The sequence below is a fragment of the Cebus imitator genome, unplaced genomic scaffold, assembly GCF_001604975.1.
Source record: "Cebus imitator isolate Cc_AM_T3 unplaced genomic scaffold, Cebus_imitator-1.0 Scaffold260, whole genome shotgun sequence".
NCBI classification, from domain to species: Eukaryota; Metazoa; Chordata; class Mammalia; order Primates; family Cebidae; genus Cebus; species Cebus imitator.
In genome coordinates this window covers 357,013-368,888 of record NW_016107575.1, presented here as the reverse complement: position 1 = coordinate 368,888, position 11,876 = coordinate 357,013, and the positions used below count along the sequence as shown (strand labels likewise).

At 41.0% G+C, this 11,876-nt stretch overlaps 1 protein-coding gene across 2 annotated transcripts in view; it reads right to left on the bottom strand.

The window, feature by feature from the left end:
* The window catches only part of TTC26 (tetratricopeptide repeat domain 26), a 66,133-nt gene extending 56,474 nt beyond the window's left edge, over window positions 1-9,659 (bottom strand). Inside the window, exons 1-5 of one of the 2 annotated variants that reach the window (XM_017499724.2) lie at window positions 9,295-9,659; window positions 8,667-8,804; window positions 5,188-5,280; window positions 3,349-3,463; window positions 876-925 (exon numbers count right to left, since the gene is read on the bottom strand). In XM_017499724.2, the coding sequence (XP_017355213.1) occupies window positions 876-925; window positions 3,349-3,463; window positions 5,188-5,280; window positions 8,667-8,804; window positions 9,295-9,297 (399 nt within the window). In that variant the 5' untranslated portion in view covers window positions 9,298-9,659. Of the gene's footprint in view, window positions 1-875; window positions 926-3,348; window positions 3,464-5,187; window positions 5,281-8,666; window positions 8,805-9,294 lie in introns of those variants that run through there. The other variant, XM_017499725.2, reaches the window with a different exon arrangement.
* Between the last annotated feature and the right edge of the window lie 2,217 nt (window positions 9,660-11,876).

Genomic DNA, 11,876 nt, shown 5'->3' with positions numbered 1-11,876 from the left:
ACTAAGAAATAATAGGATAGTTGACACAAACTAAACTTTTTTCTTTGAGACAGAGTCTTGCTCTGTCTTGCTCCAGGCTGGAGTATAGTAGTGCAATCTCAGCTCACTGCAACTCCTGCCTCCTGGGTTCAAGTGATTCTCCTGCCTCAGCTTCCCCAATAGCTGGGATTAAAGGTGTGTGCCAACACGCCTAGCTATTTTTTTTTTGTTGTATTTTTAGTAGACACAGGGTTTCACCATGTTGGCCAGGCTGGTCTCGAACTCCTGATCTCAGGTGATCAAACAGCTTCGGCCTCCCAAAGTGCTGAGATTACAGGTGTGATCCAATACGCCTGGTCTAAACTTCTTATGACTGTGGCTTAAGGAGAAATAAAACCTAACATCTCTGAATAAATTAAGAGGGTAAGGAACACTGGGCCAGGCACAGTGGCTCACACCTGTAATCCCAGCATTTTGGGAGGCCCAGGTGGGCAGAACATGAGATCAGGAGATTGAGACCATCCTGGCCAACATGGTGAAACCCCGTCTCTACTAAAATACAAAAAATTAGCTGGGCGTGGTGGTGCACGCCTGCAATCCCAGTTACTCCGGAGGCTGAGGCAGGGGAATCTCTTGAACCCAAGAGGCAGAGATTGCAGTTAGCCAAGATGGTGCCACTGCACTCCAGCCAGGCGACAGGGCAAGACTCAAAAAAAAAAAGAAAAAAAAAGAACACTGATAGAGGAGAAAATCCTATATAATTAACAGTTATATTCCACTTGTTCTAGAAAATTATTAACAATAATTTCTAATTATCTCACTAGTTGTAGCAACAAGAAGGAAGAAAAAGAAAAATATTTTTAAAACAAAACAATGTGAAATGAGAACATAAATACCTTGTGAGCCAAGTGGAAGAGGAGGCGGTTTTGGAGTCGGCTTTTCGAAGCTGAAAAAAAAAACCATCCAAGCTGCTTATTAAAGAACTCAACAGTCTAGGTCTAGCAGTCCCTTGTAGGAATGAAATGAAACTCGGATGATCTTCTCAAATCTTTACTTATCTGTTCCTAGGTATGTCTCTGCTAGAATATATATTGTTTGAGTCTGGTCTCCACCTGCAGTAGCAGAAACAGCATCAAGAACCAGAAGAGAAATGTGCTAAGATTTCGCTCTTCTCTACTGCTTATTCTACCTGATCCTATTACGGTGATCCACAACACAACGCTCCACACACATGATTAGAGTAGCAGCTCGCCTCTGTGTTGTTCATATACCAAACCAAACACTGGTAATAGACACCATGGTCATCTCGATGTGTGTATGAATGCACTCACTCAGCTCCTAGTCCCAGTATTCTTTTAATTCCTTCTGCTATTTCCTTTTCCACAATTATACTGCCATATTTTCCTAAATACTAGCCCAGTCTCTATTCCACAGATTTTCTAGCATAATTATGTGCCACATTGAAGCAGGCAGTCAAGCAAAAATATTAACAGCTTTTAAGTTCCAAATATCCTTTGCATTCTTGGAAAACTTCCTGATTCTGGATACCCAATTCTACCTCTTTTACAGAAAAAGTCATACTTCAATCTATAAGAAAGAAAAAATATATATAGAAATAGAGATAGCTGCCATGATCAGTTTTTATGTGTCTAACACTGTTCTTAGCACAGATAAAGCCTAGAAATATGAGATAAAGTAAGTAACATAAAGGACCTTATAATGAAATTGAGAAAAACTACATAAGCACATATGAAACATTTTGGGTACAAATAAAGAAAGGCTTTGCTGCGTATGGTGGTGGGTGTGTCTGTAGTCTCAGCTACTTAGAAGGCAGAGGCTGGAGGCTGGCTTGAAGCCAGGAGTTTGAGACTATAGGATGCTATGCTCATACCTATGAATAGCCACTGTATTCCAGCTTGGACAACATAGTGAGATCCTGTCTTTAAAAAAAAAAAAAGTCTTCAAGTTCCACATTTGCCATGAATTTGAGCTGAAATTCTTTTTTTTTTTTTTTAATGAAGATGGGGTTTCAGCATGATGGCCAGGCTGGTCTTGAACTCCTGACCTCAGGTGATCCACCCACCTCAGCCTCCCAAAGTGCTAGGATTAGAGGCGTGAGCCACAGCACCCGGTCAAGCTGAAATTCTTTATATGTATAAATTAATTCTACCTTGAATACATTCTTCCCTATCAAATATTACAGTGCCCACTTTTCTCTGCATTTTCTTGAACTTAAGTTGGTTCATACTCTAATTAACTTTTTCTACCATGTTTCCCTTTTTTTTTTTTTTTTGGACGGAGTTTCACTCATGTTACCCAGGCTGGAGTGCAATGGCGCGATCTCGGCTCACCGCAACCTCCGCCTCCTGGGTTCAGGCAATTCTCCTGCCTCAGCCTCCTGAGTAGCTGGGATTACAGGCACGCGCCACCATGCCCAGATAATTTTTTGTATTTTTAATAGAGACGGGGTTTCACCATGTTGACCAGGATGGTCTCGATCTCTTGACCTCGTGATCCACCCGCCTCGGCCTCCCAAAGTGCTGGGATTACAGGCTTGAGCCACCATGCCCGGCCTCATGTTTCCCTTTTATTCTCATTTTCAAATTTGAGTACAATTGCCCCGAGATGAATATCCATATGTAAGAAAGCAGAAGGGATGATTTCTGGATTCTTCAAGCTGAAATTGCTGGGCTTCTCACTCAGAAACAGGAAAAGCAGCCACAAAGTCCACAGCCATAAAAGCCTGAATAAAACTCTACCTAACTACCACCAACAGCATGCCTATTCTCCCATGACGGGGCCTAAGAAAGACACCCTGCCTTTTCTCTTCCTTCATCCTGATTTTTGGCTGTAGCCTGGTGGGGTGTAGCATTAATTCTATTTTTTTTATTTTTCATTTTTTGAGACAGAGTTTCACTCTGTTGTCCAGGCTGGAGTGCAGCGGCACGATCTCAGCTCACCACAACCTCCGCCTCCCGGGTTCAAGCGATTCTCCTGCCTCAGCCTCCCGAGTAGCTGGGATTACAGGCACCTGCCACCACACCTGGCCAATTTTTGTATTTTTAGTAGAAACAGGGTTTCACCATGTTGCTCAGGCTGGTTTCGAACTCCTGAGCTCAGGCAATCCACCTGCCTAGGCCTACCAAAGTGCTGGGATTACAGGCATGAGCCACCATGCCTGGCTAACTCTCTCTTTAAACATAAAGTTTCTCAAATCCAATATTCTTTGAGGGTTAAAGCTATTTTTTTTAGCTTTCCAATGTCAATCTTTTTTTTTCCTCAATAGAAAAAGGAATACACTAAGTTTTAAAATCTTCAAAATGACTCTTACTATGAGTGAAGAACATCAGATAAAAAGAGCCCTTTTACCTTTAAATCCAGCAGCTTCGGCTTGTTTATACATCCCAAGAAAGAAGTAGGTGCAAGCTAGGTTCACCCAGACTTCAGAATTACAATTTTCCTCTTTTGTAGCATTTTCGTATTCCTGAAACATACAGTAAGCAGTGATCTTGTTTTGGCAGCAAAGCAATTGATGGGCCATTCTTCCATAATGGAATAGGATATCATACTGAGATGAAGCAATTTACCATTTAGGGAATCCTACATGCTTTGCAATTATTCTATATCTGAAAACGTTAAATACTGAAGCTAAAGTTCAATCCCACATCTGCAGCGCTACTGTCCATATGATCTTATACTTGTGGTTTTTGTCCCTCAATTAATACTGACAGGGACTAACAAACAACAGGAACAAAGAGTAACTGAACTACTTCATTTCTGCTAACTTAAAAAGACATACAAGATCCCCTTAAGAAAGTCCTATGTTCAGTTAACTTAAAATCTGATGGCTTATTTAATACACTACAAATTCCATTTCATTCTAATTGTTTTCTGGCTTTGTTTATATGTGTGTAGGGGGGGGTTCATATTTTTTAAATTTTTTGTTTTTCCTGCCAAGGACACTTTCTGAGATTCACTTTGTCAATGACATTTTCCCTATACTCTCACTTTTGATCAGTCTTTCCCAGGTGTTGTTTCTTACTACACGTGGGTTGTTCTTCCTTTCCTCCTATACCTTTTACAAATACTACCAGCCTCTATTCTGTCCTTTGCACATCTTCCCTTTTCCTTCACCAGCTCTGTTCCTTTGTTCTATGGCTCGCCTCCTTATTACCTGTCCTTGAATATTTTCATTTTAGTCACGCAGGTTCTTCAAATTTGCTTAGATTACATCTTGGGAATAAGAATATGTAGGAAATGCTTAAGCAATTTCATTTGTGAATTAAAAATGACTGGATGTAAGCCCTCTATAATTTTATTTGAATCCATAATCCTATTGATTAATTATTGTAGATGGGTAGGGTTTACAATGACCAAGAAAAACAATTTCCAAAACAATTCTACTTGCAAAACTATAAAGATAATATAATCGTTCCTATGTCTAAAAATAACCAAGCGAAAGAAAAGTGAAATTCTCTTGAGCGAAGACTCATGCAAGTTTTTATCAAAATGGCTTAATTTTCCTGTTCTGAAGATTTACTTACTAAATCCTAATACCAATATGTTGTACAACCTCATTAGTATGCATGTGAAGTAAAACGTATACAAGATACAGGTACATATACAGTCATCCTTCTTTATCCATGGGGGATAGATCCCTAGTACATGTCTGAAACCTTGGATAGTATTGAATCCTATATATACTATGTTTTTTCCTATACATACACGCCTATGATAAAGTTTAATTTATAAGTTAGGCACAATAAGAGATTAACACCAATAACTGATAATAAAATAGAACTATAACAATATATGGTAATAAAAGTTATGAGGATGTGGTCTCTTTTTGCTCTCTCTCTCTCTCTCTTTCTCTCTGAAAATATCTTATTATACTGTACTCACCTATTTTTGGACTGAGATTGACCTGGGGTAACTGAGCTTGACCCCGGGAAGCAAAACCATGGACAAGAGGGAACTACTGTAATGGAGCATATTACAATATAGACAACTACTGAAATGATACATTTTTAAAAAGTCAGTAGTTGCTTTCATTAACAAGTATAATTGAGGAACACAAATAGGTAACTTCTTTTTGTTTCCATCTGGATTGTTTGAATTTTACCGTGGACATGTATTATTATAATATAAAGTTTAATAACATTTTAAACACACTTCTGATAGGAAAAAATGGGTTTTTTTTACACTAACCTCCAGAGCTCTCTTGTAGTCACCAAGGTGAAAGGCACAATATCCAATCCACAAATTAGTATCCTCTTCTTGTTCCCCAACATGACGTTTGAACTTCAGGTTAAAAATATATTTTAAAAAATCATGAAAAACTTTGAATAGTAAACTCTCTGTTTAAAAAAAATGCTATGTTGAGTTACTGATGAACAACAGGCAATCTAAGTATTAGAAGCATGACAATATGACGTTTAATTAAACAGGACAATTACCTACTAATTGTCACAGAAATTTATATTTTCAAATATTTCCCATTTGGCATTCTGTATCTACTGATGTTGTACTCCAAAAAGGATTTGAGTTGCCTAACAATTCTGGGTGATATATAAGGAACAGGATTGTGTAAAATATTTAAAGCCAAATAACTGGAGGTTAGAGAGGTTGAACCATGAACTCAAGGCCCCACAGACAGTATGTGTGCTGGCAGGGACTTAAAGAAACGTCTGACTCCAAAGCCCATGCTGTCACCCCCTGTGCTCTACTGGATTTAACCTCCCACTTCAGTCCTGTTGCATTAGCACACACATATATTTACTAATAGATTATAACCTTTCACTGAGGACAAGCCATTAAATCTTTCTATTACTCTTCAGCAGGCTAGCTTACCAGGCCTACAAAAGTTAAGGATGTTCAGAAGACTTGGCCTCACTTATGTCCACTATAAACAAATATTTTATGAATTCCTCTGCCAAAAAAAGAAAAGCCTTATTTTGGAGGAGAACTAAGACCTTGACACAGAATTCTGAATTTTTGTGGTAAGGTAATATTTTTTTTTTTTTTTTTTTGAGATGGAGTTTCGCTTTTGTTACCCAGGTTGGAGTACAATGGCACAATCTCGGCTCACCACAGCCTCCGCCTCCTGGGCTCAGGCAATTCTCCTGCCTCAGCCTCCTGAGTAGCTGGGATTACAGGCACGCGCCACCATGCCCAGCTGATTTTTTGTATTTTTAGTAGAGAAGGGGTTTCACCATGTTGACCAGGATGGTCTCAATCTCTTGACCTTGTGATCCGCTTGCCTCGGCCTCCCAAAGTGCTGGGATTACAGGTGTGAGCCACCGCACCCGGCCCAAGGTAAGATTTTTTTTTTACTCTACAGGGTGATAAATCAAATAGTGAACCAACACATATTTACGGAGCATCACTACAGAACTTCAGATGCCTCAGTCATTATAAGAAGAAGACATCTCTTTGATATTTTCTTATCTGGGATAAGAATTTACTCCTGTAGCTAACTCTACAACATTAGAAATCCTCCTCATACCAAATGCTGTGAATTTGAAAATAGTGCCTTATTTCTGGAGAAATTCTCACCTGAGGTTTCCCTGAATTCCCTGGAGCTACAGGAAAGTGCATGAGACTTCCTCACCAGAAACCATAGCAGTTTCCATCCCCATGCAGCATGGTACTCCAACCAACTACCTAAGAATGTAAGCATAGAGCAGAGCCTCCCTGCGAACTTAAAGGCAGTCTGGCCCTGTAACTCCCATCATTTTGGGAGGCCAGAAGCAGGCGGATCCCTTGAGCCCAGGACTTTAAGACCAGCCTGGGCAACATGGTGAGACCCGTGTCTCAACACACACACACAACCAACCAGCCAGATGGAAATTAGCCAGGCATAGTGGCACATGCCTGTAGTCTCAGCTACTTGGGAAGCTGAGGTGGGAGGATCATGTGAGCCCTGGGAGGTTGAGGCTGCAGGGAGACATGATCACATCACTGCACTCCAGCCTGGATGACAGAGTGAGACCCTGTCTCAAAAATAAAATAAAATAAAATAAAGGCAACCTGTTGTTATACAATAAGAAAAAAAGGGGTCATTGTCTTAAAGAAAAAAAGAGGAAAACAGACTGATGAAGATAGACATATACACAGCACTCACTCCACTGATTCACAGAACTAGAAGGTGCTTCCATGCCAACTCCCCTACTGTAAAGATGAGAAAGCTGACACCCAAAAAGCTAAACAATATGCTCAGTACCAGAACACTAGTAAGAAAGAGAACTAGGCTGGGTGCGGTGGCTCACACCAGTAAACTCAGTACTTTGGGAGACTGAGGCGGGTGGATCACCTGAGGTCAGGAGTTGGAGACCAGCCTAGCCAACATGGTGAAACCTCATCTCTACTAAAAATACAAAAGATTAGCCAGGCATGGTGGCGGGGGTCTGTAATCCCAGCTACTTGGGAGGCTGAGGCAGGAGAATCGCTTGAACCCAGGAGGTGGAGGTTGCAGTGAGCCAAGATTGTGCCATTGCACTCCAGCCTGGGTGACAAGAGTAAAACTCCATCTCAAAAAAATAAATAAATAAATAATAAAGCAGCAAACTTTACATGGAAGATGAGGAAATATATGTAAACCGAATAATAACAATTATTAATGGTAGATTCCGAGTAACATGGATGGAGCAGCATTTTAAGAGAAATAACTGTGGCACAACACAATTAGAACATGCTGTCAGAATTCTTCATTCTTTGGTGCAAACTTCACTCTCCTATAACATGTGTTTCCCACAAAGCAGTTTTTCAAAGCTCAGTCCCTGGGACCATCTCCATCAGAAGCACTTAGACTTGCGCACCTTAAAATGAAGATTCCTGAGCACCACTGCAGACCTAGAGCAGGAGCCCAGGAATTGATATCCTGTTAAGTACCCTAGGTAATTCTGACGTATATTAAAAGGTTCTGAGAACTACTGCCATGGAGATTTGAAATATTTTCTGGGGCTGTAATATTTTCAACCATAAGCATGTTAGAATTACTTAAATTTGAGCAAAATTTTAGAACACTTAATAGGAAAAAATCATACATTGGTCAAGGGTTGGGATAAGCAATGTGTTAACTGACATTGTATTAAATGTCCCTCCATATTTTTAGATTATAATCACCATCAGTGACCTAGGCATAATCAAAAGTGGCCCTCAATAAATTAGATTTTTCTTTTCTTTTTTTTTTTTTTTCTTTTTTTGAGATGGAGTTTCGCTCTTGTTACCCAGACTGGAGTGCAATGGCGCGATCTCGGCTCACCGCAACCTCCGCCTCCTGGGTTGAAGCAATTCTCCTGCCTCAGCCCCCTGAGTAGCTGGGACTACAGGCGTGCACCACCACGCCCAGCTAATTTTTGTATTTTTAGTAGAGACGGGGTTTCACCTTGTTGACCAGGATTGTCTCGATCTCTTGACCTCGTGATCCACCCGCCTCGGCCTCCCAAAGTGCTGGGATTATAGGCGTGAGCCACCGCGCCCGACCAAGAAATTAGATTTTTAGTTCATCTTTTATCAGGTTTATAGTTAACTTAGAATCTGGAATCTGTGCCTGATTTACAGGGGATTTGCATAGGAAGCCCTAGAATGTACCCATCTATTTCAACAGCATAGCAACCAGCATGCACCCAAGCATTCATCTATAGTCTGGTATTCACTCATTAAGAAGCAACGTTTTTGGACATTACCTCCAACAGGGTAATAGCTCCAGTGAAATCTCTTTGTGAAAGGAGCTCCTCTAGTTTTGGAGTCTTCCTACCTTTCTTCTTTCTTTTGTCAGTGTGCTGGACGTCCCCGCCTACAGCAGGTTTGGCCCTTGAAAGCATCTGTGAAAGAAACAATGACAGCTGTACGGTCCAATTCCAATAATCAGATTTAAACTGAGTGACAGCTCTGTAATTAATAAGTCAAATCCTTAACAACGAACCCCAGGGAAGCCTATTCAAACTCGTTTTGTAACAGGTATTCTACTAGAAGAGCCGTCACCCAATGCTTAGGACGGACCAAACAGCTACTCCCAACTTTATCTTCTCTGGTTCGAGTGCGGCAAAAGATGCTTTCGCATAGCTTCTGTCATCTCAGCTTCCCCTTCCTCTGCTTCCCATCCCACGTCTGGTTTAGATGTGGTTAAATGGAGAAGCAGAAAGGAAGAAAGCATCGAGGTATTTACATCCCTGTCCACCGTGGGAACCCAGGGAGAGCAGGGGATTACCCTCTGCGGACACACCTAGATTTACACAGAAGTGTGCTGGGAACCTTTAATCGCCAGAAACAGGACCTACTCAAAGTATTCCCTCATTATTCAGAGACACTAACCATCTTGACGTCGGTGTTGTGAGTTCCCTCCGCAGACAGACAGCAAAGGCCGCGCTACAGCGTTTCGCCGCATCCACACAGCCAGCTCGGTTTCCACGGCAACCCCGCCGGGAGGCTGGTCCGCCGGGAGAAAAGCTCGTTGGAGAACCAGCACCCGCGGCTTCTTGGTTCCATGCAGCTTCCGCCGCGGAAGATCAGAGGTTCCTTTCGGGAGGACAGCGTCGTTCTCCGCTGCACCGAGAGCGAAAGTTTGGTTATGTCTCTATTTATGAGTTTACTTTAGGAAAAGGCGAATTGGAATAGCGTAGTTTTTCAAATGTAAGTTTCCTGGGAAAGTAATTTTCAGGGACCACTTCCGTTTTGGACCAAGTCGGACTCCTTAGCAATCCTTGGCTGCGTCCGACGCGCAATCTCCGTCTCTGGCTGGTGCGGGTAGCTTAGAAAATTTCTGCTGAAAAAGTTGTAGGTCTGCGATTTGGAGGCAGCAGTGCACGAAAATACGGTTTCCTATTTCCACAGATACACCTACACACAATAGTAAACTGTAATAAATATTTGTCGATTGGATGACTTAATTTATCTTAGTCCTGAACCCAGTTAATACAGGGCAACCATAGTGTTTAAATTCACGAAATCGTGGAATGTTAGGAGTTGGAAGGGACCTTAGAGGACCTCTGGTCAACCCCTCAGAATTAACAGACTGCAGAACTAACTAGTTAATTAACTAATGTCAGCCTAAAGTAACCAAAAGGCTCAGGGATCCAGTTAAAAGAGTTTATTCAAGTGCAAAGTGTAAGAGTGGCTATCCTGTCAAACACTGACAGCAAAGAATAGTGATCAGGAGCGTCTGTATCGCCAAAAACAGAGCTGTATAGAATTACAGCATTTTCTAGATGAGGCTAACGTACACAGAAGATTTAATTCGCTACTATTGACTACACTTTAAGGGGGTTAACATTCCATTGTAAAAATGTAACAATCACAAGGGTCTCTGTCTCCAACGTCACTTAGTCTGAATAAAGAATAAAAAATCTGGTTAATATGTAACAACACAAAGATCAGGAAGCAACAGTCATGCACCAGAGAAGAAAAACAGCCATGTTCTGTGATTTAGTTTATGGGGCTTAACTTTTTCCCTTTGCATAATATATTTGGAAGGTGATGAAATATTCTTTCACATTTCCCCCTTTTCTCCAAAAGCTTTCAGAAAAAGCATTATAGAAGAATTATATTCTCAGGTCCTGTATTTGATCAAACCTCACGTCATTAGGAAGGCTCCTTCCTAGGCAGTCACATCCCAGGGAGGAGGGGAAATTGGAAAGGACCAAGTCCGACCTATAAAGCAACAAGAGAAAGTAGTTCTGGAACCTGATTCAGGCTATATAGCTGCCTCTTAAATCAAACAATTCTCTGAGTAGTCATTGTTCTAATTTTCTCAGCTGTATGTTGACCCAATTGCAGATAAATACCATAACAGCTCTGCAGACAAAGGCAAGACAAAACACAAACTATGATTATAATTCCTAAAATACATAACAGCTTTTGCCACCAAGTTCTCCAAGATCCAAATCAACTACTTAACTGGTAGCTTAGATCCAAAAGGTTAATTACTTGAGTTTTTCAAATCAGTCGTTAATTTGGTGATGTTATTTGATTCATCTGAGATATAAACACAGCGTTCAGTTTTTGTCATGGCACAGGTTCCTCCTTGGGCTGCAGTGAGTATGTCTAAGACCATATAGTTTTGTAATACAGTCTTCTTGTGAGAGTAAATTCATTATTTAATAATGAGACATTCATGTGGCTGTCATTTAGGGCCTTTTGTGTGTAGTAGTTTAGGGCCTCTACAGGGCAAATGACATCTTCAATACCCAGTTGTGGTACAAAGACAGAAGCTAATGTAAGTGGCTTCTGGAAGGTAAGCACTTTCTATTTCTTCGGTTGAAAACACTATTACATAAACCTGTACAGTAAGTTCCAGATTCATCCATTATGTAACATCCGTCTGTAAACCAAACAACATCAGCCTAAGTAGGAAGTGTCTCTTGCAGATCAGTCTTAGGGGACACAAAGTTTGCAGTTAGAGTTATGCAGTTGTGTTGTTTCATCTGAAAGTGAAGGAAACAGAGTTGCAATATTTAGCTTATTACATCTAGAGAGGTGATGTGAGAAGCTGAAAGAAGTGAAATTTTGAATGAAGCTAGTCTACAAATTGAATAATGTTGAGTGTGGTGTGAGTTTAGCAATGCTTCCACAGAATAGGGATGAAAACCGTAAGGGAAGTTTTAAACAATGTCTTTTCTCCCACAGTGTTAGTACGGAGAAAAGGAAAGTCCCCTTTAAGTTCCATGGCACACCCCCATTCTTTATTTTCTGCCTCCACCTGTTGTTCTTTCCTTTTTAGGTTTTGGCAGTTCTTTTAAAAGTGAGCAGCCTTTTTGCATTAATTGAAAGTATCGGCCGGGCGCAGTGGCTCACGCCTGTAATCCCAGCACTTTGGGAGGCCGAGGCGGGTGGATCACGAGGTCAAGAGATCGAGACCATCCTGGTCAACATGGTGAAACCCCGTCTCTACTAAAAAT